We start from the raw sequence: 27,676 nt of genomic DNA, 5'->3' as shown, positions 1-27,676 counted from the left end.
CAAGACTCTGGTACTCTTCCCGTCAGGATACACCTCGTAAACAGGATGGCTAGTTTTTCTAACACAATCTGTCCTCCATCTTTCAGCAGATCTGATGTTAACTGATCCTTACCAGCAGCTTTGCCCCTTTGCATGCTCTCCAAAGCTTTTCTGACTTCTTCTATCATTACTGGTGGGGTGTAATCTGGGTTACTGCTAGTTCTTATAGTATTAAGGTCGTGGAGGAGGACATACCTACGAGTAAGTGGCAGTAATCTTCTGCAACCTCTACTTCAGGTCGACCTTGCTTTTGAGCCAAAGCTCAGAAAGGGGACAACTGTTGCGTGGGCGTCTGAAAGCTTCGGACAGTTTGCCATATTCGAGACAGGGGCTTTCTGGGATCTAGAGAGCCACAAAATACCCTCCACCGTTGCCTATCGAGCTTATCGAGGTGTCGAAATATATGTTGTTGTGCTTGGCATGCTGTAGATATGTAAGATGGTAATTTGGTCCTCCTGTATTTCCTCTCTGCCCGGCGACAGATTGCACGAAGGTATTCATACTGTGCGCCAAGTTGTGATCTTGGTAGTGACACATTCACAAGTTTCGTATGCGTTGTTAAGGCTGATGCAATGAAGCTTTCTATTTCAGATATAGATTGAATGTTCCCGCACTGAGCATTTACAGAAGCTTGGAATCCTGGCCAGTCTACGCTTTTTACAAGCTTGGGAGTCGAACGACGGAATCCTTTTAGCTCTATATATGTAGGGAGTTAGACAAGGAGAGCAGAAAGGTGGGTCTTAAAATTGATCTGCAGAAAACGAAAGTAATGTACAACAACCTCGGAAAGGAGCAGCGTTTCGAGACAGGTAATAGTGCACTTGAAGCTTTAAAAGACTATGTCTACTTAGGGCAGGTAATAACCGCAGAGCCTAACCACGAGATTGAAGTAACTAGAAGAATAAGAATGGGGTGGAGGACATTCCGCAAGCACTCTCAAAATATGACGGGTAGATTGCCACTCTCCCTCAAGAGGAAGGTATATAACAGCTGTATCCTGCCGGTACTTAGCTACGGAGCAGAAACCTGGAGACTTACAAAGAGGGTTCAGCTTAAACTGAGGACGACGCAGCGAGCAAGGGAAGAAAAATGGTAGGTGTAACCTTAAGAGACAAGAAGAGAGCAGAGTGGATTAGGGGACAAACGGGGGTTAAGGATATCATAGTTGGAATAAAGAAGAGAAAATGGAAATGGGCCGGGCATGTAGCCCGTAGACAGAATAACCGCTGGTCATTAAGGGTAACTAACTGGATTCCCAGAGAAGGGAAGCGGGTTAGGGGGAGAGAGAAGGTTAGGTGGGCAGATGAGATTAAGAAGTTGGCGGGTATAAATTGGCAGCAGCAAGCACAGGACCGGGTTAACTGGCGGAAGAAGGGAAAGGCATTTGTCCTGCAGTGGACGTAGTCAGGCTGATGATGATGATGATGATGTAGGGAGATAGTCACTTCCATGCGTTTCAACGTCTACGAACCAACTGGTGGTAGGCAAGAGACTTCTGCTCACAAAACATACATCTAGACAGCTGCTGTACGATGCGCCACGGAGGTAAGCAGGTGAGCCATCGTTAATGGACATCAGGTCCTGATTAGGCACAAAATAGGCAATGTCCCTACCGCGGGTGTTCATTGAGGCAGAACCCCACATGGGATGATGTGCTTTAAAATCGCCAACCAATACTTGTGGTCCAGGGCAAGCTTGGAGCACAGACAAGAGATGGGAACAGTCCACGTGGCTTCTAGGAGGAATGTATCCACCAATGATTGATATTGAACGTCGCTTGTGCTTTATAGATAGGCAAATATTGTCGTTAGAAGCATGAGTAGCCACGGCATGTCTCATGTACGTTAAATCTCGACGTACGCATATAATTACTTTGCTCGCATTTCGATCATCGCATGACCACAAAGTGACGTATCCGGAAATCTGAAACGACGACATCATATTCGGCTCCCATATTACTACCAACGGAAATTTGTATTTAAACATCCGTTGTCGAAAGTCAGACAATCGGCTTCGCAAACCTCGTGCGTTCCACTGCATTATAGCAGAGGTGCGCACACGTTCATCGAAGGAATTTGCTATATTGTTTATGGAAGGGCCAGCAGTAGTGGTTCCAGCACGTTGAGGATCAGCACTGCTGTTTTCGCACCTGGCTTGTGTTGCTCGTTGAGAATGGCACGAATAGATTTTAGTAGATGCTTCAGCATAGTTTGGTTCTTCTCAGTGTCTTGCCTATCATTTTCCATCCTCTTCGAAGTTGCAGCCGATGATGTGGTCTTTTTTATTGCTCCGGTCGGTAGCGAAGGCCACTCAGTATCCGAAGCATCGGCGTGCAACGCGGGCGTTGGTCCACTTTCTGCATCCCTGGGACGTGGTGCGTACAACTTGGGTGTAGCGGCCTGATAATGCGCACGTGTATGTTCATCTATTGCTGATGGTGATGCATCACTCCTATGTCCACTATGCTATCGCTGGTGCCTACGTTTTGGACGACGTCTGTGTCGGCGGATGAACGTGACAGCCTCTCTGTGTGTCGAGTTGTCTCTGACCATCTTCCGAAGAACGCGAATTTCCTTGATCTTCGGGCACTCCTTCGACGTTGCTTCATGTGCACCAGAGCAGTTTGGGTATTTCAATGGAACAGCAGTATCGCAGTTTTCCACCTTATGAGATCCGCTGCACCACTTGCAAGGTGTCTAACTTTTGCACACTGCGCTGACGTGTCCCAACTTGCAGCAATTGTGACACTGCAAATGCCGTGGCACGTAAGGGCGCACGGGATGTCTCACGTATCCAACCTTCACGCTAGGGGGCAGAGTCTCAGAATCAAGTACCAGTTTGATGCAGCGAGACTGCCAGAAGCGGCGTATGGTCACGATTCTGACTGTCGACGTCACAAGATTCTGGAGGTCAGTGTCTGGGATAATCAGCGTCGACGTCATTTATCACGCCAGTCGTTGATGTACGAAACGAACACGAGGTGCCTGTGGGCCTTGTGTCTTCGCCAGCCATAACAACTATCAAACAAGATGCACCGACGTTGCCCACCCTCGTATATATATATATATATATATAATTTTTATTACTCCTACGTTTCGGCCGGGGTCCGGCCTTCGTCAGGGACCCCGGCCGAAACGTAGGAGTAATAAATGTTTTCGTACGTTTGTCCGCTCAAGCTGATTTCTATTTATCACTGGATTCACAGAAGACACTCGCTTGATATATATATATATATATATATATATATATATATATATGAGATATAACAGACAGTAATGCCAAGGAATGTACAGGGGAAGTTATTAAAACCGATGGAATGTAAATAAGAAGAAAGAAAAGTGGATGAAAAAATTACCAACTGTGAGCAGTTGGTAATTTTTTCATCCACTTTTCTTTCTTCTTATTTACAATCCATTGGTTTTAATAACTTACCCTGTACATTCCTTGGCATTACTGTCTGTTATATCTCATTAATATTGTGTTAAAACACGGAAAAACGAGCCCTTAGGTATACACTTCTTTCCCTTATATATATATATATATATATATATATATATATATATATATATATATATACATATATATATAGTTGGCACTGCCTAGAGATTCGCAAACGATCATTACAAAAGAGCGGAGCAAAACAGTGACCTATTAAGGCCGCTGTGAATGCGTGTGCATCAGCTGAAGCCGGCTCCGGGCGCCCGGGCCGGCGAGAAACTGGCGGCGCCTCTCTCGTATCTTTTTCTTCCTCCGTGCATGCGTCCGCTTTTACTCGTCTATAGGCAGTACTCCCGCGCCGGGAGGCTGTCATGGGTATTTTTTCCCAAGAATCCCTACAAACAGAATTTTAGTTAGTATGTACGAGCGCAGCGCCGATAGTTTGTTTTTTAAACGTCATATGACTCAGATTGCATGGCAAAAGTCTCAAACTCGTTCGAGCCCGTGGGACGCAGTCTCACAGTTTAGTTCCGCAAAGGCCGACGCAGTGAATAAGGTATAAGTAAGAAAGACCAACCGTTGCTATTTGAAAGAAAACTGGATGGCTGTTAGCACTGTGCTTTCGTCTTCTTTCAATTATCCAGCCGCATAAAACAGCGACTGAAAAACAGTGCATTTTTAAAACTTTGGTAATAGATCTATTACTCAGTATGCCTCTAGCAGGGTTTTTATAATGTGAAAGCCTTAACCATCTCCATGAGTGCTCTTTTGGCGAAACGGGGCAGACAATGGAGTGGCACGAAATATTCATGAGCGACGTTGCTGATGACTTCATCACGCGGCATCGGTGCTTACTCAATGATGGGCCGACCCGGGAAACAGTGAGGTCCCCAGGAACACGTGAGGTGCAGAACACTTTAAAGATGGCGAAAAAAGTGTGGCGAAAAATATTGTCCCCACCATTTCATTTTCATCACACGACAGCTCCCTATGTTTGGCGAGAAGTTTTGTCCAAGATTTAAAGCACTACGATGTGCACTACAGTCTCCACCATCAAGTTTTACGGGGTGTGTTAATGCGCTCGCATCCGCAGGGTACTGTGCTGAGCCTTGCGTGCGCCCAGTGCCTGGTTGGTGTGCTAGCCAGTGACAGCAACATCGTGGCCCGCATCTCATGCGCCCTTTTCGGCATGCTTGGCATCCGGTACTTGGGAATGGGCTTTGTTGCCGCCTCTTTACTTGCCGGAAGCATACTGCCGGCCTCGCATCCGGTGCTGCTGCTCGCCGTGCGCCTCGTCGAACGTGTCGTCGGTGACCTCGAGGCTGACGCACTAGACGCTCAGCGAAGGGGTGACGGCTGGTTTGACTACTCCCACGCTGCACCCAGGTATGGACGCTCAAGCCTTCCCCTAACCGGACCATATTGTTGATCTCCTTTACGCAAAGAATAAACGTTGATTTGGGCAGGTAATGACGGGAACGCAAGAAAGGCAGACATGATACAGAGGTGCCTGTGTGCCTTGTGCCTTCGCCAGCCATGACAACTATCAAACAAGATTCACTGACGTTTCCCACCCTCGTAAAACAATGAAGCTCTAGGCCACTCTTTAGGCGCTACACAACGGGAAGTCAGTTCTTTGTCATCATGGTGCGACATCACTTGCTAGAGGCCAGAGTGGTGCCAAAAGGGTGGTGGAGGGGAGACTACAGCGCTTTTAGGGGCCGCTGAGGAAACCTTTTCTATTTTGTATGCCACGTTTTGCACTTGTGCCAATGAAGGCACCACTCTTTTTAGCATTACTAGCGTACGAAAGGAGCATTCCTTGATTCATTCCACTTCGCTGTGTATACTGGAGCCAATGAAGTTCAGTGTGATGTTTACGTGGAGATGCCTTGCCGCTTTTAACACGAAAGTGTTTAATCCTGAGGATCACCATGGATCTGCTAACGTATTTCCGTCGCGGATATGACGCTAACCAATAAATACCAAAAAAATTGCCAAGATTAAACCACAAAGAAAAACGTTGTGTAGCGTGGCGTTGAACCAGCCTCATCCCGTTCCGCAGCGTGCATGCGGTGCATACCACTAGGCCACAGAGGATACATCGATGCACTTGGTAGCGGCGAGCAATTCATATACACCATGTACCGTTGATGGTCCTCAGAGTTCGGTAACGTCAACGTGTTTTCGTCATCGGTAGCGAAAAGGCACGAGGGGCGCATGTTGGGCGCCCACGCTCTAAACAATTTGGCCCCGCTCCGCCCCACGCGTTGCGACAGCAAATGGGTTGGAGCGTTTTAGGGAGCTTTGGGCGTGGCCCCTAACTTGCATCTGAAATATACTTCGCGAAACTTCCTACAAAAGTTGGTTTTAGGAAGCTGTGCAAAGCAAGATGGCGGGGTCTGTTGAAGCAAGCCACCCGCTTCGAATATTTCTATAGCCGTCGGCTTGCATTATAAACTCGTTCATTACCAAATAATGCTCCTATATATTTGATTTAGATCTGAATAATGAGGCTTCGCTAGCTGTATAATGCTGCTAAAGTGGCTCCATTTTCAAAATACACAATCTATTTGTGGCGCACATGGCTTTCCCGGGATAAGCTGAATCTTAAAAGGTAACTTTGTGGTTTTTAATATTTTGAGGTCTTCAACAGAGCGCACCGGAAGTTTTTTTGCTTCTTTTGCAAGCTTTTAAAACACCCTTAATATTACGTGGCTCGAGAGACTGTGAAAAAAGTCCATCCGTCCGTCCGTCCGTCCGTCCGTCTGTCTGTCTGTCTGTCTGTCTGTCTGTCTGTCTGTCTGTCTGTCTGTCTGTCTGTCCGTCCGTTCGTCCGTCCGTCCGTCCGTCTGTCTGTCTGTCTGTCTGTCTGTCTGTCTGTCTGTCTGTCTGTCACACACGGACGGACGCTTCACCCCATTCATCATTATGCAGTGCATGGATATGGTGTGAATTTCTTATTAGAAAAGCACCATCTCTCCTCTTCAATCGTCAACTATATGAAAACCAACTACTGCTAGAGTTTCTTCAGTCGCTCCACATAAAAGATCACCATCTAGAAATTGCACCTGTTGCGAATGGTGATCTTTTTTTTTCTCACTGTCTTTGAATCATTGCACCGCGAGCCACAGTTTGAATGGAAAGAAGACCAAATAGTCACATAGTGCTGGGTAAGGACTGTAAGGCGGGTAATCAGTGTTCCCATGCAAAATCTTGAATCTTCCCATTGGCTCTGACTGTGGCGCAAGGATGCGCGTTGTCATGAAGGAGGACGATTCCGGATGAAAATTTGTGACGTCATCAATGTTTATCGTACTTTTTACTCTAACGAGCGTTTCGCAGTATATGTGAACTGTAACTGTGGTCCACGCTTCGCAAAATCAAACACTGAAGGTAATAGATACAACTAAACACAACTCAGTCTGACGTGCAAATATTTCAAGAGTAGGAAATGGCCCTTACTTTTAAGGGGCCCAGTAGCGCTTTTTCAAGTAACCATTGGATGAATTCAGTGGAACAACTTATTGCCTCATGAATTAAACGCTGCGAAATTTTTTTTAGAATTCGTCCAGTACGAGCGGAGTTTCAAAGATTTGTCACGCGCTGCAATCGCAATCTTTTTTTTTCTCTCGTCCCGATGAAAGCACTGGAAGCTAAGCAGGGAGGAATGACAGCCACAGATAAACTTCACGCAAGCACCGTGACCTTGAGCATTTTTTTCTTTTTTTTTATTTGAGCGTGCGACTTTCTCAGTGTGATCGTGCGCGCAATGTGCGCGCACGCGTGGACAAGAAGCGGCCTTCCGCGGCGATCTCTGTAACGAGTGAGCGCACCATGTTCAAATCAGCCAATGACTGGTAGATGGGCTTGCTACATGTTATTTTTGGGTATATTACGTGATTTGTCGAGTGGAGAGAAAATTGCCCCGCCGCGGTGGTCTAGTGACTAAGGTTCTCGGCTGCTGACCCGCAGGGCGCGTGTTCGAATCCCGGCTGCGGCGGCTGCATTTCCGATGGAGGCGGAAATGTTGTAGGCCCGTGTGCTCAGATTCGGGTGCACGTTAAAGAACCCCAGGTGGTCGAAATTTCCGGAGCCCTCCACTACGGCGTCTCTCATAATCATATGGTGGTTTTGGGACATTAAACCCCACATATCAATCAATCGAGTGGAGAGAAAACAATTTGTAGATGAATTTGATAATTTATTGTGAATGCATTGTTTGGCTCGCGTGTTGTCGCGATTCGCTACTACCGATCGGCAGCTTTTTCTGACCAAGCTCAAAAAGTGTTGCAGGGCCCCTTTAAGAATAACTATCGTGGGAAGTTTTGTTTTACAGGTTTGACTCAAACGTTTACTCACTGCCTATTTTCCCGACACAGCGACTGTGAGCGCCAGAACTTCTTAGCTGTCTAGATTTGCAAGCGTTCCATATGTCCCTACTGTATGTGCAAATGTAATGTGCAGTGTAGTGCGATTCCTGTCCACTTGTGCATAATTCTTTTTTTCACAAATGAGTGCTCTTGGGAGCAATTACAGGCATTCTTTACCTCGTGTGTCAGCTGATCAACAGTGGGCGATCAAGGGCAAGGGTAGCTCATGCTATGAATTCGTCATCCGTAACAACTTTCAAAAGAATGTTCACTAGCTGTAATGTGTGACTGAGGCCAAGGATTTCATCATTCGCCAACTGTTACTCAATTGGAGTGCCTGTCACTACAAGCTTTTTACCTCTTTTGAAACGTAAACTAAGTTACCTTCTCAACATGATCCTGTAACAAGTACTCTCCCTGGACATACGTGCTTAGCACAACTGGAAGCTGATTCACTTGGTTGGAATGGGTCGTAAAAATATAAGCGCAGGCACAAACAGAGAGATATTGTCACGGCGTCGTGACGTTGACGAAGGGAGCAGACTTCAGGTTGAAAATTTAACTGTTTATTCGAGCCGAACTTGTGGCCAAGCAAAAGTAAAGTCAGATAACAGCGAGACACTGGCTCTGATAGCGGCGAACAGAGCGTTGGCCGTCGATTAACTGACAAGCGGCGAAGCGCGTCGGCATTTATACCCTTACCATCAAATATTCTAGCGTCATCGCTAGCGACGACGTAGTTTCTAGAAAAATCTGTAATGTGCACAAAGTGGGCGTAATCTTTACAAAACGATCTAATACAGCCTTGAAGCTTCTCGAACATCGTAGGTGCGGTTCGCAGTAAGCGTAGTGTAACTGGGCGATAACAAAGCTTGTGACAGGAACGTGGCAATATGAAACACAGCATCCAGAGCAATGCTGTATGCAGAGATCGCTTGCACAACAGCATGCGACCTTTTTTAATTCAACGCCATGAGCCTCTGCAGCACTCGAAAACTGCGGATGGTATCGCAGGAGTACAAAGGCGAAGCTGCTGTTGAGGGTGTTCTTCTACTTTAGAAAAACATGAGATATAGTGAAATTCTTGTGCAATCTGTATGAAATGAGAGAGTGAAACTGCTTTTTACTCTACCTATCTTCGAGAGAGTGAAATGTCCATATTCTCCTGACTTTCGGGTTGGATTTTGGTCTACAAAGTTTCCTGAAACTTTCACAACTGGGTGTGTAGATGACGATGATAAAAAGTGAAGCTTATTATTTCCGGGATGCCTGTGCCTTTGTTATGGCGTGATGTCGAACTAATATGACGCTGAAACTTAATCAAAGCGTTAAGTAGAGGGCCTGAAGCAACACAGAGCAATGCTACTGAAGAAAACTGTGACAAATTCTGGAATAACTTCAAGTTATTGTTCAAAATTTAACAAATATTAAAAACTACAAAAAGTTCGCTTTAACATTCCTCGGTGAATGTTCTAGAACGCTGTTTTATTGAACGCTACTACGTTTTCTTCTTTGCTTCGAGATCTCCTAGCGCAATTTCGACAAAACTTTATTGAGGGCACTAGTATATGTCCAAAATATTGGACAACTGCTTTTTAGGAAGAAAACATGCTGGGATCATTGTAGTGATGAAGTATCTGATGTCTAATATATTAGACCAATCACTATAGCCTTGACTCAAGAGGATACTCTTCAGGCATGACAGAAAAAAAAACGTAGTTATACTCTAGATTATTATTACACTCATATGCCTCGGCCCACCGCGATTGATTAGCACCACTTATTAAGCACACATATACGCAGTAAAACGTGCTGCATTTGCTTGTTGAGGCGTTAAAGAAGATTAACAAAAAGAACAGTGTTTTCAGCGCCTGCCTGTGAAGTTCATCACACTGGAAGGCACTTGGAACACTTAATATCTACGATTTTAGCCTTGGATCTGCGTAGTGAACTATGCCAATACCGTCTTATTCAGTCGGTCACGATAGAAATTCAACGCGAACGGCTGTGGTAGTCTCCTTATATTATTACTCCTATTTTTCGCTACGCCCATCACAGACGGGGATGTTGTCGTAAGCTTAACGTACGATATGGCTACAGTTGTTGTGGCTTTAGCGGTAGAACAGGAATAAGCATGTGAAGAAATTTGCCGAAAATATGTCCCAGGGGCTGAAAAAGAAAACTAAAATGTTTAACGTACACTTCAGAGTGCGTAGTATCTTACGCAGAAATGGCCATTCACTTAGCGAGTCAGTGGAAATGCCGTTCATATAATCGTTCGCGCTAATATTTTTTTTCTTCTGTAAAAAACGTGTCGGACAGACATTATGATGTCCTGAAGCACAAACAAATGTACTAAACATGTTACCTACTGTCTGGCTGGTTTTGATAAAGAGACTCGGGCATACCAATGCAGTAGAAGTAGTAGTAGCAGAAAACTTCATTATGTAGATAATCCAGACAGCCTAGAACTCCAGTGCCCCGAGGAATATACAGGGTGAAGAGCGAAGTCTGTCCGGCAGGGTGGTTCCCCTATTTCAGGGCCCCACTGGCGCGAGCCATCCGTTCAGCTCTGTGGATCGGTCGCAGCTGATCCACCCGGGCTGGGCTAGACAGCAGCGCCTTCCATTCTTCCCATGTGCCATTGGAGTCGTATTCTTCGTCGTGCACTGCACACTCCCACGTGATGTGAAAGAGTGTCGAGTTGGCTCCACACCACGGGCATATCTGTACGCCGTGGGGTAGATCAGGTCAAGAGTGTGCAGATTTATGTGAGCGTTAGTCTGTATTCTTCTTAGCGCTTGTTGCCTCCACAGCGCTGAGCTTGCTATGAGGACGGGGATACAGCTGCCTATTTTCTTTGTAGTACTTGAGAATCGTTGTGAAACAAGGGTCCAGGGGTGTAGGGTCATCTGTGGAGACACTGAAATATACACTTCTAAACAACAAAATGCAAAGATCACAAACATTACCTATAACAATAAAATTTTCACCCCGTGTACCGCATTTCAGTGTGTTATAATGGTTACCGTGTCAGGCTTTCAATGTATAGTGCATCTAGAGGTGGAAGGTTCGAGTCCTACTCCCTGCTTTTTTTTACCTTCTCTTTTTTTTCTAGCGCTTGTATTTAGCCATTATAACCATCCAAGTGCGTGGAAATTCGTCAAAAACAACTGAAAAACCCAATTTCAGCCCAATTTATGCTATATTTTTGTGAGTTTTACTGCTACTCTTTTTGGTGGGGATTCCCCGCCACGATGGTCTAGTGCTAAGGTACTCTGCTGCTGACCCGCAGGTCACTAGATCAAATCGCGGTTTCGGGGGCTGCATTTCCGATGGAGGCGGAAATGGTGTAGGCCCGTGTGCTCAGATATGGGTGCACGTTACAAAACCCCAGGTGGTCACAATTTCTGGTGCACTCCGCTACGGCGTCTATCATAATAATATGGTGGTTTTGGGAAGTTAAACTCCACATATCAATCAATCAATTTCTTTGGTGGAGTCATGCTACTCTGCTTTGAGCAGCTTTATGTTACTCTCTTGAGGGGTAGTGCTTTGATCCGTTCTGGGGGAATCACTGTACTCTGCCTCAACAAGAGATGATTTACTCTGTAAAAGGGAGTGAAATATGGGACAAGAAAGTATATTCTCACAAAGAGAGCGCCGGGCACTCTCTTAGTTCTTAGAGTGATGGCCTATTTGTCCAAAATATAGCAGTGCGACTCAGGCTAATCTTACTGACGCTGCACTTTATGAGGGCATGTTTGATGAAAAAAGACAAGGGTAGCACGTTACCAAGTACTGTGCAAGGGCCACCCAGCGTAAATATTGTTGTCTGAACGAGAGAAAGTTTCACAATTTTAGCTGGTTATTTCATTAAACAAAGGGCTATTACCGTTTTTTGTATGTTTTGTTCAACTCTGTGACTGATGGTGTTCCTAGTTTACATGTATACTGCTACACTCACGATTATCAATCAACAAGGGAAGCTTACTTGCTTCGCGTGTTTTGTTGCCTGTTAAGGTCTCTCGGTCACCTAGCGGCAGCGGAAATATATACAGCAACGCTAGGCAGCCATCCGTGCAAATACTACTCCGCAACAGCGGTGAACGAACTCCCACAAACCTGTGGGCGAGCACTGCGTCCACTCGGATCTGACACCAATGGAGCCGCCATATAAGCATAACGCAGTAAAGATAGTTTTAGCAGTCCATCTTTAAGTCGGATAAGTTTATTCACAACGCCACAGCTACTATTATTTTCGTTGCACTGTCAAAGGTACAGTTTCTCTTCTCCAAATGTTAGTGTTGCGTGGACTCGAAAAGAACAGTGGTCCCAAATATTGCTGGCTGAATGGACTTCCTATTTCACTGCCACTGCCACGTAGCATTGATTCTCCGGCGAAAATAAAATACACTGAAACAAATAAGAAGTATTCTGTGTTCAATTCAAAAACTTCATATTTTATATATACGTTTTGTAGCGTAATAGCAGCAATGTTTTAAACAGATAGCAACGAATTGCAAGCAGAACACACGTCGTTGTCAAAGTCTTAGTGTGCAAGTCTTGACAGCTATGTTTCTTTCATTGCTTTTTTTGGCAACAGGAAAGTTTGCGACATGGCCGTCATAGTTTTGCAGCCAGCCCTTCACCAGCGCCACTGCTAAAGCAGTAGTGAGTCACATGACCGCTGTCAAGAAATTGTGAATATGGCGTCATGCCTAGAAAAGTCTCAAGTTCCACTGATTGCCGATGGGGGGTGATGAAATCACCAACTTAAGAAGAACAATAGTGGCTCCGTTCAAATCTGCCCTCGGAGATGCGAAAAATTTTGCTACAGGCACCATAGTAAGCTGAAAAGTTAAATCAAAGAGAGCCACCTTCTTCGCAAAAAGTGCCCTTTTTCACACAATTTACGGGTGAAATTTGAATTTCGCGTTGTGGTAGTACTTTTTGGTACCATGCGACTTCAACTATGTATTACCTTACCGGTGACGGTGATTAAGCGGAAAATATGCAGCACTGGCGTTCGACGGGGGCAGCTGACGCGCATATGCGCAGTTGATTTTATCCGATAGTCGGCGGGATCATCGGCGTTCAGTTTCCTTTCTAGCCTTTTTTATTCACTTCTGAAAGTCCCTGCAATCGCTGTACGAATACTCGCAGTACTGCTGAGTGTTGCCGTAAGAACTGTCATACCGCTGAAGGCACCGAATTGTGCAAAATTCACGGCAATGACAGGTAGATTCTTTACGCCAATGCGCGCATATTTGACATCTTTTGTCAGTAATCTCACTCTGAGGCCTTGTTACCTCTGTCAGTGTTCTGTTTATAACGGACATTTGCACAGATACGGCACGTTGTCGAATGCTTGCACTTCTTTCGAAATCCAATCCGCTATTATTTTTTTGCGAAAACCCCACCTCGTTGTGTCCTCAGCTTAACTGCACTTTGTCCTAATGAAATAAAAAGTGGGGGTGTTAAGCCGTGCTCGACGAAAGCAGGAGCTGTAATTTGAAGGTTTCACTGAAACACCTATTGCTGATCTTTACGACAGCTTTGTCATGATAACTCATACAAACGAGACACGATTTTCTAATTGCTTTGCCTCTGAAGACAAAGACGTGCCGTTCGTGAACTTTCAATAATGGTTCTAACAAGATAGATTTACTTTTGGGATTGAGACGTGATTGCCGGTTTCCTGTCAATAAATAATAAGATTCCCCGTACTCACTCGTGAATTGTTTTTACTGATGCCAGCAGCCGACGAATGCCTTTCAGTTCCACGTAGCCTTTGTACGCACAGGTACTGTGTTCTGAAGAGCACTTTGGGGGTTTCTGGGCGCATTGACGCGCTTAAAACAAGTGGGTGAAAAAATAACAAGACACCCGTAGCCCTACAAGAGTCCTGGTCTCTCAAAAGTTAATATTTGTTTGGGGTTGACGTCCGAAAAGCACCATATCATATGAGACACGCCATAGTAGAGGGCTTGAGAAAGTTCGACTTCCTGGGATTTTTTAACGTGCCCCTAAATCTGAACACAGGGGCGTTAAGCATAATAACTTCCATCAAATTGCGGCCGCCGCGGCTGGAAGTAGGTCCCGCGACCTGAGCTGGTCTCTTTCTTCACTTCTGTTTACAAAGGAGAGACACGAAATAAAGAACCAGCAGAGGCGCCCACGTATACGCATACGCACCCCGTTGAAAGTAAAAAGGACGGCCATTTGCTTTTTTTCTACCTAAAAGAGCGGTATATTTTGTTTACCGCTTGTTGCTTGCACAGTGCAACCTCTTGAGTGCCCTCTTTAGTTCCACGCGCTACCACTGCTAAATTTGAAACCGCCGTCGAGGCTACAATTGGTTCTTCAATTTGTTGCCAGTCTGTGACCCACAGTCTCTTTTCTCACGTTTCAAGCTTTATTGCTTTTTTTTAATCTCCGTGGTCACATGCACGTGTGATGTCTTCGTTCGATTCGGCTATGCTGCCCCGGTGGCGCCCTCTGAAGGTCGAACATCAAGTCGAAGGGTATTTTAGATGCGCAGCATCTAATACTCGAGGCTTGTAGTGCGGCGCCGTCCGCAAGCTTCCTCCTCCTTCTTCCACCATCTGTGCATCCCTTCCTCCTCTACACACCGCGCGCGCTTCACTCTTCCACCATCTGTGCACCCTTCCTCCTCTACACAACGCGTGCGCTTCTCCTCTTCACGAACATTCGCTAGCTGTATAATGTAGCGCGCATGCGCCGTCACGCTTCGAGAACATCGGCAGCTGACGCGCGCGCATGCGCCGTCGCGCTTCGAGAACATCGGCAGCTGACGCGCGCGCATGCGCCGTTGCGCTTCTCCCCCTTCTCGAACATTCGACAGCTGAAAGTGCATGCGCCGTCGCGCTATATATATACTCAAGGTCGGCGCTCGCTCGCTCAGTTGCCGCTCGTTGGTTGGTTTGTACGGCGCGTCGACGTCCAAGGTCGCGGTGAAATGAATTCCAACGAATCCACAAACACAATGATCGACGTCCCTTCGACCAGCGCCGCCCTTTCGCATACGTGTGTACGTGTTCACTCATTTAACACCCCCTCCTACAACCACGTTAACCAATTTAGCCATCGACCCAAGTAAGTCGCAATTTAACACCCCATTTCACAACCACGTTAACCAATTTAGCCATCGACCCAAGTAAGTCGCACTTTAACACCCCGTTAACCAATTATATGCTCCGCATCCTCCTCAGTGTTCCCCCGAGGGAAGCTGCGGGCAATTTTTTTTTCTCGCTTCGTCCCTGTCAGAGCAGGCGCTTGAGATGAGCCGCGTTGTCTTTTTCTTTTTATTGCGATAGCAATTGTTTGCAAAGTATCGGTTGGCTTTTCCCGTCGCCGCCACCGTCATTCAAGTAAATGGACCGTACTCGCGGATTGAAACAGGACACTCGGAGCATGGCCGATGGCACTTGTGCCGCCGCTCGTGGGTGCGCGAGGAACCAATGCGTTACATTATGGTATATAGTGAGAGGGAGAACACCTACGGACACAGATTACCCCTTCCGGTCACCAAATTGTCGGCCTGTAGTTCACCATGTGTACTATCGGCATCAAATGGAACGCGAACAGCGGAGCGCGTGGCACAAGCCTTATCAATGGCGTAGTGCGCGCCGTCCACCAGTCATGGACACAGACAGGCCCGCACATCCGGTGTGGCAGCACTGCGTAATCCCTCTATATTGCAATATTTCTGCTTGTGTTTCAAGTATAGTATTGTAATTTGAAAGGAACAAAATAAAAAAAAATACAGAGGTAAAACTACTGCAGCCGAAGGCGATTTTTGTAGCACGGTTTGTCATCACGGAGTCAATCATCACGGAATGCCTGGCAGTTTATAATTATAGTAGGCAAAGTTATGTTCATAACGTTTGCAATTTCGCGCTGTTTCACTTCGTTCCAATAAAGCGAAACAATTTGTGCGCTCTCCTTCGAAGAAACACTCGGCATTTCCAGTTAAAATGAAGCGTTTTCGGGTCGTTCTCTGAAAGAAGCGTGTAGGTAAAGCAGCGCTGGTGAACGAGATACGACAATCGTTTGAAAATCAATCGCAAACTGATTATATACTTTTTTAACTTACCAAGACACTAATTGCACTGCGACGCTACAGTAAAATCAAGGAATTGCGAGTGATACGGTCAAGAGTGCTCGGCACGCCCACGATTTCCGCCAATGTAACCATACGAACACTAGAGCTGAAATGGAGATAACGCACTCTAGGTGGATCGCGCAGTGCTGCCAAACCGGATGTGCACGCCTGTCAATGTTGATGGCTGGCTGGCCAACACTATACTGTTTCTAAGGCTTGAAACACGTGCTTCGCTGTTCCCGTTTAATTTAATGCCGATAGTACACTGCCAGTGTGTAAATGCAAGGTTAACGCACATTTGCAAGTCAACAAAACTGGCTCGCCGCTGCGCATCCCTTTTATTGCGGTGACAACAGACGACCCTCTTGTTCAGCGCACTTAAGCGATGCGGTACGCACACTGTGCACATAATATACATTATTGAGTTAGAGATGGTGCCTTGCGTGCGTTCGTAGACATAATAAACATGCGCACAAAAGCATGGAAAGTTTACTTCGTGGTTTCTGCCTCGACAAGAAAGAAAACGAGTGGAGTGCTTGCCTTCATGCAACATGTAAATAAAGTCGTGTGTAAGTGTTGTTAGGGCAAACTGTGGCCTATTCTTGAATAAAAATGCAAGAAGCTCACTCGTACTTACGTGTCCGACAGCTCTACAAATGCTTGCCACGCAATATAGCCGTACTATTTGCTGCTCGGGGCGAATAGTACGGCTATTACTAAGTCATTGTTTGCACTCATGTGGTGGCATCGGAAGATACCAAAGAGCCGGTAATTGTGGCACCGCCATCAATATTCATTATATGCATTGGCTCCTGTCAGTGAAGGAAAAAAAGAAGAAAAAAACTTGGCCCCGTGTCTGCTTGTTACACCGCAAATGTCGTCGAAAGACGATAGCCTTGCGCCTGGAGAGAGTGAACAAAACGTTTATTTGATGTTCTGAGCAAGAAAATTGGTGAATGATATTCTGGAGGTGCTGCGTTAGAGTGCCTCGAGTTTGCAGCGGAGGCGAACGAGCGCATCAAGTCACGTCACAAGTGAGACATGAGCGCTATATGGCAGTTATCCTGGAAAACGGGGCGTGCGCCAGGCGGGCCCATCTCTGAGGTGATAAGGTGAAGAACGCAAGGCGATGATGAGTAAGGGCCACCACCATGTCGTCTTAGCGCTTGCGGTTTTGTGCAAGCGTTGCATGACCAATGCAGCATTATAACGACTATGATCTTTAAAATGACCTATGCATGCCTTTTCTGCTGAAAAATACACATAAATAAAATTGACGTGTTGTTATGATGCCTCAAATATGCACTGCTTCTTAATTGCTTCTTAATTGAACTGCTTCTTAATTGACAATCGCACAAGTATGAACGCTGAACATTGAGCAATATTGGTGGGCTACGGATGGGGTCGGCCATTTGGAGCATCGTTTGGTCACTTCGATGCGGTTTAGTGTACCGTTAAGGGTGGAAAAACACACAAATGTACAGACACACGACAAACAGACCAAAATTTTTGCGTCGAAGGTTCCCAAGAAAGAATAAAAAAAAAGGGGGGAACTGCACGACACTCGGGACCACTTATCAGGGTGGTACGACTGTGCTTGAAGCGGCAAAGCACTTCATACACTAAAAGCATTGTTAGGGAGAAATATCATTGTCATAATGAGAGGCTAGGGGCAGAGGACTGATTAGAAAGAAGTGTTTGCGCCTTTTGGTTATTGTAACGCGGACAGAGTGCCTGGGTGCTGATTTATCTCGTTTTTTATTGTGTTGAACATGTAGGTTTGTATAAAAAAAGTGTCCCCATATCAGCATGTTAATCTGCAAATGTCGTCGAATGACGATAGTCTTGCGTGTGGAAAGAGTGAACCAAAAATTTAGTTGGTATTCTGCGCAAAAAAATGGTGAATGGTATTCTGGAGGCTCTGCGTTACAGTGGAGGCGCACGAGCGCATCAAGTGTGGCAGCTTAGGCTAGTTGATATGACATGGTGATAGTTATAGCGCGAGAAAAGAACGACGACACAGAGACCTGAAAAACACGAAGGACACGAGCGCGACCGCATCAAGTCATGTCACACGTGAGACATGAGCGCTATCTCAGTTTTCTTGTAAAACGAAGTGCGTGGCTTGAGACGGGTGTGCGCGCCCGTCTCGGAGGTGATAAGGTGTAGAACGCAAGCCGACGGGTAGGTGCAACCACCGTGCCGTCTAAGCAAGCGTTCGAAACACTCGCCTTTTTGTGCAAGTATTGCATAGTCAGCGCAACGTGATAAGCAATATGGCCTTTAAAATTACTTATGTATGCCCTTTTCTAGTAAAAGACGCACATGCAGAATATATACGTATTGTTATGGTGCCCCAGACATGCGCAATAATTGCTTTTTAATTGACGAATCCGCTAAATCTTGAGCCACATTGGTGAGCGCTCTGGATGGGGTCGGCCGTTTCAAGTACCCGGGGTCATTACGAGTGAACAAACAGACGAATTTAGACACAGAAAGACGGACAGACAGATAAAAAGTTTTGAGTCGAAGATCACCAAGAAAGATTATCGTCTTTAAAAACGGAATAAATGAACACCTACCTCTTACCGCTGTTGACGGGCATCTACGGAGGAGGAGGGGGGGGAACGTTCGTGTTTTCAGCATTATAAGCAATGGCACAATAAGCGCGCGTCCCCACATGGTAATGGCGCAGCTGCGCGTACTTTCATCTCCCATACGAACTTTGGCCCGCGGAGAGGAGGAAGGTCGACGCCCACTCGCAAGCTCTTTTCTCAGGGTGGGGAGGATCGTTCGTGTTGGCTGGCGTTGGGCTTTCACTGGAACAATTATGCTGTAGTTACCGGGCGCACAATGGTCACGGGAATCGTTGTACAGTCTCCGTTTGCGAAAAGGGCATGCTTTTCAGACACAGCGAAATAACAACTGAGACGCGTATTCGCATTCCTCTATACTTAGGCGTACGTTTCGTGCGCCATTTGTGCGTGCGAAACGCGAGGCACATCGTTCTGCTTGGCATTCTGCGCGTAACCTTCCAATTTGTTGCTATCGCGTGCATTGCTTCGCCTTTGCGGCAAAGTTATGCCTTTTGGAAGCATGTCCCGTTCAGTGAATAACTAGGTAGTAGATCACTAGTGTTCTTTGCGTAACCTTGTTGAGCAATGAATTTAGTTTTAGGGGCGAAGCTCCCCAAAGCGGCACCCGTTCGTCCCTCGTCGTAGTACGTGACGTGTGTTACGCTTTGACCTGCAAGGTGGGAGATTTCTCCTGTGTGTTGTTGAACGCCGAATTCTTCTGTCTCTCGTTCCCCCATAGCAGCCATTGGCAATTACATTGAGCACTATCTGACAAGAAAGGGTTGCTACGTTATACTCGCTGGGCGTAACCTCCTTGGTTTTAGACAGGTTTAGCGAGCGTTGAGCCGCAGTGCCATGAATACAGTGAACCAGTATATACCATGAACACGAGGCGGTTATAGGTGGGAAGTAGACACGAAGCGCAAGCCGCAAGAAAGTGTGCGTGTGCCACCTCTCGTTTAGTCCTTGGAATGTCCGCTAGATGGCGGTGCTCCTATATGCGGAACATATGATCAAAAGATGCGATATGGTGGTAATTGGAGTGTTGACTAGATGGATGGACGTACACACACAGAGATGCATGGAAGGACGCATGGATGGACGCATGGACGGGCGCAGGGGTCGATGCACGGACGAACGCAGGGACGAACGCACGAACAGACGCACGCACGAACGGGCGGATGGTTGCACGGACGGTGACACAGACAGACACACCAACGGATGCTTCGCCCAACTCTACATCGTTCACCCCGAGGATATGCTGCCAATTTTTGAATGTGTTATTGTGAACGCGCTAGGGTTATTAAGTTGTGATGGATGCGCGCACGAAGTACACATGTCCTGCAGGTATCTGAGTGGTGTAAAAAGAAGTGTGACGCAACAAATCGTGTCAGTTCAGGTAGTTCTACTGTTGGGACTTTCTGGAACATGAAATTATTGTACCTGTTGCTAAGGTAGAGCACGTCAGGTAGGTTACCGGAACACCCGTAGTGAACGAACTATTCATTTCGTGTATGTTGGATACTTTGAGGATTAGTAGACGGGCAGAGGTGCCTATCCCGCCATTGTCAATACATGACTTTGTCGGTGTCTACGCACGTGTAGACACCGACAAAGTCGCACCTCTACAGAAAAACGTGACATACTTTGAACTACATGATGTGGATGTGACTATGTGCAGTCATGGCGTTCACCAGAAAGCCAATGTCCTCTTATTTCATATAAACGGGGAATCGGTGTCATGCAGCCGGAATCACGGTTTCCTGGAAGTCATAGTAGACCGAAGCCTGTGTTGCACCCCAGATGTAAACTACGTGAAAAAACGGCTGAACGCCATTTGTCACTTGTCTAGGTTGTTTGCCGGAGAAAAAATTGGGGAGTGTCTGTCGTGCTTATGTTACAGCTGTACAAGGTATTATTTATTGAATTCCTGTGGTACAGCCTACCTGTCATACGTAACACGTGCAAAACTAACCTGCGCACACTCCAAAACATTCGAGCCTATGCTCTTAGGATACGTCTTGGTTTACCCCGCTGTGCATCGACGGTTGAAACCATTGCCATTGCTCAGGACAACACGATCATGACGCACATCATCTCTGGAACTATGCGTACGTACCTCAGGAATGATGCTAGAAACCCTTCCCACCACTTGGCGAGCCTCGCTATTGAGAGGCCCCGCGCGAAACTTAGTGCAATTGTCTGTGCGCATCGTGAATCATTTACGTGAAATTTTACGCCTGCTAAGAACTTGCATTTTCCATTGTGTCTGTACCTTCCACAAGTACATCTTACAATTCCAGGAATACAGAAGCAATCAAATTTGTCTTTGTCAGCCCTAAAACAATTGAACTTGCACCTCTTGTACGAAATGTTCAATAACCACGTGCACTCATGCACAGATGGTTCAACCACAGCGTCTAGCTCTGGCGGTGTGGTGGTAATACCAGCTAGAGGAATCACCCTGCGAATAAAGCGGTCACACACCACTACGTCTACGGCGGCAGAACTTGCGGCTTTGCGAGACACCCCAGTGTACATCACATCCCAGAAACCGAGTAAATGGGCTGTGTTTTTCGACTTGAAACCGGCCTTACAGATCATGCAGTCAGTCCTTCGACGAAATTGCCACAAACACTTAACGTACGAGGCTGTAAAGCTTCTTCACCACGTCACAGGAACAGGCCACGAGGTCAATTTTCAGTGTCTACCTGGTGATTGTGGGATCAGTCGCGATGATTCCGCAGACAAGGCGGTTCATACATTACACCAAGAAGAACACACCTTTCGAAATCCTTTGTCAAGAACAGACGCTGCTAGGCAGCTTTCGTCACATGGTGCGTAGTCTGTGTCTGCTAGAGTGGAACATCCCAACCTTACGAGACTCCACCGAATTAACCCTCGTCTCGAGCTTGGACCTTCATCCAGACTTCGTCGTCGTGAAGCTTGGCTTCTTTGTCAGCTTTGGTGGGGGGTTGCCTTCACTAGAGCATATAAAACCCTCATTGAATTGACTGAGAGTGCAGAATACAACGTCTGTGCCACCGAAGAAGACATCGATCATCGGCCATGCTGTTGTCTTTAATTTGTCTCTGAGAGACAAAAGCTTTCTGACGCATTGTGACAATTAGACGATCGGCCACTGTCTGTGCAGATGCTGCTGGAGCACCGTCCTCCTACTTCAACGGCTCAAAAGGCAGTAAAAGCCGTCGTGCGCTTTTTAAGGACCACATGCCTATGTGAACGCCTATCACTTTTGTATAGTGCCACTGCTGCGTTTGCGTCAGTCCATTCAATGACAATTTTTTCTCTTTCTTTCCTCTTATCTTTCTCACTTATATATTCCCTCTTTCCGTTTCCCCAGCGTAGGGTAGCAAACCGGGCATGTACCTGGTTAACCTCCCTGCCTTCTCTCTTGTTGTTGTTGTCCTCCATAACTTGCCCATACGGGAATGCATGAGTAATTCTCACTGCGCTACACTGACGGAGGGGAGACTGAAGAAGAACGAGAGTGAAGAAGAATTAGTATACGGCCTGTAGAAATTTGTGTAGAAGACGACAGGCGCCACTGTGTTGCTACAGAGGATGTTGAGTATTGGTTATAAAACGAAGAGTGCCAGTGCCATCATTAGTATCAAAGATCAGTGTTGCAATAAAGAAGAGATATATGAGAGGCTTTGTCGTGGGCACAGAAGCTCGTAATTTCTTCAACACGACCTCTTTTACTGACAAACAGTAGTGAAGTCCTGTGAAATACGTATAAATGCCTAATTTATAATATTTCACCACATGTCTGAACCGATAAGCGTAAACCACTTTCATCAGACTTCAATCAGAAGATATAGTCAATATTTTTGCTCTTATTGATGTGTAATGTGAGGTATTGATAACTAATGGGCGCAAAACGTCTCTCTCATTTTTGTGCCACCTGACCTTTCCCATATAGATACTGCACGTAAAATAGACGTAAGCCCTACTCAATCTTGTGAAGCATCGATGTGTACCTGCTATTTCCTTTTTACAGGACAACTCGTGCTCTGAGTACTGACGACCTCTTTGACCAACTGGCTTCCACCGTCGTCTCGCTTCCGGCCAAGAAGGCGTCGACTTCTCGAAGGAAGTTCGGCCGCTTTCATGTGAGCGCGCACGCAAATTACAACACCACGTTTAATTTCGTAATAGATGAAAAATTCATGACACTAAAATGTAGAGTATCTTTGAATTTCCGTTGTTTTACACTTGTTTGTCCTCGTACATAAAAAATTTCAACGAGTGTACGTACTGCTTAGATCTTATCACCCAAGAGCAATGAAGTTTGTACGAAAGTGATTTTAACTGACATTGCATAACAATAATCAACTGGATAAGTACAAAGCGTGAGCTGTATTAACGCGATATAGTGGTGAATAGTTCGTTGCGTGAAATTCCGGCGTCGGTGGTTGTGAGTGAAAAATCATCCTGTCTTTATGTGACCTATTAATCGAGACGGAAGCAAACAAATTAATTATAAAAATTTCCGGGAGCGAGTGAGAATCGAACCTATGCCGTTTGCTTGCAAGCAGGCATTTCACCAGAGCCACAAGTTTGATTGGAACTGCAGTTAGAATATTTTTCGCTGCTTCGAAATGCAGTGAAAATAACTTTCAAGCTGCGCAAACACAAGTGTTCTACATAAAGGCTCCACAATACAACATGCATGTCGCAGTAACATTGCGTGGCACAAGCGTATTTTGCTATGGGGCGTCAGGACGTCTGAATATAATTACAACACCATACGTTGAGCAGGCCACCCAACAAAAGGCACACACGTTACTGAGTGTATTTCCTGAAGACCACATAGTAGGTGCATAGCAAGTTCGAAAACATTTCCCACGCAGAATTGCTCGGTGGTTCAAAGCATGCTACCCACTGCAAAGAATGCAGTCATATAAGAAAACTGCGCTGATGCAAGCCACTTTTTCTATTACATGGCATGTAGTAAGCCCCTTTATCATTTATAAAGCAGTAGCCCACAATTTGAACTTCTTGAGTATCATCAAACGTTAACAAGTATGCAGTGAGTGGTTGACAGGGTATCGCTAGCGTATTAAACTCTTAAAAGTGAAGCTGAAGCGTCCGCCAATTTATCTAACTGCATTGTTTATGTGCTGACAAGGACTGCCACATTTCTCGCCGAGGCAAGTAAACATGTTAAAATAATATATACGTGGCTTGCCTCTCCCCTACTGTAAACTGATCTAGCCACAATGTAATAGGCGCTAGCTTTGACTGACTGATTGATTGATTGATTGATATGTGAGGATTAACGTCCCAAAACCACCGTATGATTATGAGAAACGCCGTAGTGGAGGGCTCTGGAAATTTCGACCACCTCGGGTTCTTTAACGTGCACCCAAATCTGAGCACACGGCACTACAGAATGTTTGCCTCCATCGGAAACGCAGCCGCCACTGCCGGGATTTGATCCCGTGACCTGCTGGTCAGCAGCTGAGTACCTCAAGCACTAGACCACAGCGGCGGGGAATGTTCTAGCTTTGAGGCAGAGGTCACTTGCCTAAACACTTCAGATTACATTTACGGATTTCTCATCTCAATTGCGAAAACAATCTACGACAAAAAAAAGAAACACAGTAGTGAAGCCACCATCCCTGTAAACAAGGCAGAGAAATCGCAAGGCAGCAGTCATTTCATCCATACACCAAGTAGCTAATAGATTTAAAAGAAAATATTGCGAGCAGGTTGGTGTTTCTGATATATAGCACCGCATAAGCCTTGTTTATGAATAATAGGTATGACTGTGATGAAACTACAGCCTCATTTTGATGTGGAGCACCGCTAGTCATTTGGGCAAGAATGTGGAAATGGTGCTTAGGATTTTTGAGCTGTGATGCCTGCGACGTAGGCCATCGTTCAAACGCTTGACAACCTGGCGAATGTTTCAATGACCCCCTGTATAAGCGTGCCAACCAAGCAAAGCTGATTCTTCTCAAAGGGTTCAGGCAACACTTGATATATGCTGTCATGGTACATCAAGAACCTTTACGTTACTCACGCGCTGTATAAGTGCTGCTGCGAAGAGCTGTTTAAATTTATCGGTTGCTAGAAATGCCTGGAGTCAGAGGGACATAGAATTTCATTGCGCTCTCAGTAATCCCATCCCGAATGACGTAGAATAGGCGAATAATTTTTCTTGATTGATATGTGGGGTTTAACGTCTCAAAACCACCATATGATTATGGCAGACGCCGTGATAAAGGGCTCTGAATGTTTGGACCCTCTGGGGTTCTTTAACTTGCACCCAAATCTGAGTACGTGGGCCTACATTTTTTCCTCCATCGAAGATGTGAATCATTTCTTTATGGCCATGAAGCAATTTATGTAATGCTTTTAATTGTTACCATTGTATAGGTGGCAATTTTGTCTGCTGATATTTGGTGCTTAATCTAACCGTGTTTTTAGCACTAATATCCAATTTTTCTTCATTTGTCGCTGTTGATAGCGCTTGCGCAACTATGCAGTCATGTCACACAATTGGTCTCCTTACAAGCCAGCAAGTCTGTGCGACCAAACATGTGTAAAGAAATTTTGGATTATATGAATTTCAAAGTTCAAAATCATAAAACAAGAATGCGACGCCTAAGTAAGCCCTTCTTAGCATTATCCCAACAGCTGATCGCGTAACTGCGAGACCACAGCCATAATGCTGATATTGTGGAAATCTTTCAATTTACGTAGTATTGAGCAGTCCTTCTTTTGCTCGCTGTCCTATTTGCTGTTTTTTTTCCTGTGCGTGTTTTAATACAACAATAGTCCTGTTGGCAGTAAGCACTCGTATTCGTGGTTTTTGTGTATCTTTTCTGACTTCGTGCTGCCCTGCTTCTACAAAATTTTCCACAATAATTAGGTTTTCAGCATCAGTCATGTGGCACTTATGTGTTAATGACGTGGTCACTTATATGTGATTGTCAACACAAACGCAACTATACATGCTTACGCTCATCAGAGCCAGAGACTCTATGATGGCAGCTATATTACTATGATGACACTGCAGACGTTCTCTCTTGTTTTATTAGTCCCACATACATTTTACTAGCCTGGTGCATTTAATTTGTTGCACGTGTATACTCGCGCGACGCTCGGTCATAAAATAAGCATAGGGTCATAAATAGGCGTAGCCTCATCGTCCGTCTTAGAGCTCGGAAACACCTTATTCGAAAACGCATCACTACACACACTAAGTATGCTCCATCGAAACAGATGCTGAATTCAATATACGGGGCATTCAAGCAGGAATACCAGAGAGAAACCAGCACGCCTTCAATGCCGTCGTTTCGAATAAATACTTGCCAAGCAGCTCATCTCTCCGTTATTTTAAGATGGAGAACGCTTCACTGTATGAATGTGACAGGTTAGTGTGGGTCCATGCACTCAAACGACAAGAGATGCGACGTAAACAACGACAGCACGTTTATACGACATGGACACACATATATAAAAAGGGTCTACAATACCATAAATGATGTTAAAATCCACTGCGGCGCTATGGTCCCTGCAGTTCCTCAGATACAGTACACGGTTCCCGGGAACCTGACACGGCACAGCTATTTAGCACCACACTGCATGTGAGCCACCCACACGTCGCTGTCGACGAGATGGTCCGACGTGTCATTGTGTCACTTTGAGGTTGTGGTGCTGCTATCATGACAGTCGCTGGGACCGCCGCTACGCTGTAGCGTCGCTGGCCAGACGCGTGCTTGCAACCACGCCTGGAACACCGCGGTAGGCCAGTCCCGCAGCTAGGCCTCAGCTTGCCTGGCATGATTGCACCTGGAGTGAACAACTCGCTCGCGGGTCTCGATGGTGACACTTGTTCCGTCGTCGCCCGGCGTCGCTCGTCTTCTAGGTTCGCCTTGGGTCCTCCCGTTAGAGGTTCGGCGCCGAAGCGGACCGGTAGCCATCACAATCCTCGATCTCTTCTGCACTCCGACTGCCTCGACCCACCTGGAATCTCGAGCGCTCCAATCTGCTTCTTCTTTCCACTCCCTCATGAGCGGCGCCACCCTGTACCACACGCATTTTCGTCCTCTTTTCACCGCTAAATCCCCGTTGCACTGAAAAATGTATTCAAATCGTCACACTCCTACCCGATTTCAGAACGTTGTCCGTGGATACGATCTGCGTAGGCGCGACAGAACCGCCAACAAAAATATTTACATAAGTGACCACCGCATACATGCACAGCACAGCTCGTACGTCTGGCACAGCACAAGTATGGTCCGTGGGCTCACGTACGAGTGCACCATGCCACCTCGCCATGAGGCAGCGAACCCTGCCTGCGCGTGGCGGGTTCGTCCTGGTCGTCGCTTGGTTGTGACAAGCACCAGCTTGTCGACGTCAGTAGAAGTCTTTCTTTCGTCGCTTGTACACGTGGGCCTGGTAACGTCATTGGTGACACTGTGAACGTGATTGTTGAAGTGCCGGAGACCGATACGTTGGTACACTCGGTTTGTCCGAGTGATGGAAGTAGAGCGACGGGGACTCTTGTCTGTAGCAAACACAGCTGACCACGTTATGTGGACCTTTGTTGTAGTGCTGCCACCTTCGTTGACGCGGCGGTACCTTCGGCATCGTGTACGGAGGCACTGTCGCCTCATCTCCTCTTCGGGTCGAGGTTCAGCCACATAGCGGTGATTCCTGTCGCACTTTCGGCCATGGCATGGGTGATAGCCGTCGTGTTTTACATGGGGTTGGCTCCGAGTCGAGTTTCACATGGGGTTTGCGCGCACTCTGTCCGCTTATCACCGTTCACCCAGCTGGACTCCTCTCCGTCGATTCGGGTTCATATGCAGGTGATTGGTTCATTACGGGTACACCGTGTCATCTACCACGGCGTGCTGTAGATGTCGTGGGCGTCACTTGCTCAACGTCACACCAGCTGCTTGGACAATCAACCTTCCTTTGAGTTGCTATCGAAGTGTCGAGCAGTGCTGCCCCGGAGAACTTCCCAACGAGCACACCATACAGGGAATCTCTTTTCCACAAACGGCGAACCTCTCTTCTAAAGAAAGGTGCGTCCAGGAAAACCACAGCTTCCGGTAGGTAGTTTACTGTGTGATGCAGCA

The 27,676-nt window shown here is 46.3% G+C and overlaps 1 protein-coding gene across 5 annotated transcripts in view; it reads left to right on the top strand.

The window, feature by feature from the left end:
• LOC119162457 (uncharacterized) overlaps nucleotides 1-27,676 on the top strand; it is a 202,953-nt gene that overhangs the window by 56,253 nt on the left and 119,024 nt on the right. For all 5 annotated transcript variants that reach the window (XM_075890871.1, XM_075890868.1, XM_075890870.1 and 2 more), the window contains 2 exons: nucleotides 4,571-4,863; nucleotides 22,579-22,690. In XM_075890871.1, coding sequence (XP_075746986.1) covers nucleotides 4,571-4,863; nucleotides 22,579-22,690 — 405 coding nt within the window. The remainder of the gene's footprint in view (nucleotides 1-4,570; nucleotides 4,864-22,578; nucleotides 22,691-27,676) is intronic.

Source organism: Rhipicephalus microplus, chromosome 3 (assembly GCF_043290135.1).
Source record: "Rhipicephalus microplus isolate Deutch F79 chromosome 3, USDA_Rmic, whole genome shotgun sequence".
NCBI lineage: Eukaryota > Metazoa > Arthropoda > Arachnida > Ixodida > Ixodidae > Rhipicephalus > Rhipicephalus microplus.
This window is presented reverse-complemented; position numbering and strand designations above follow the sequence as displayed.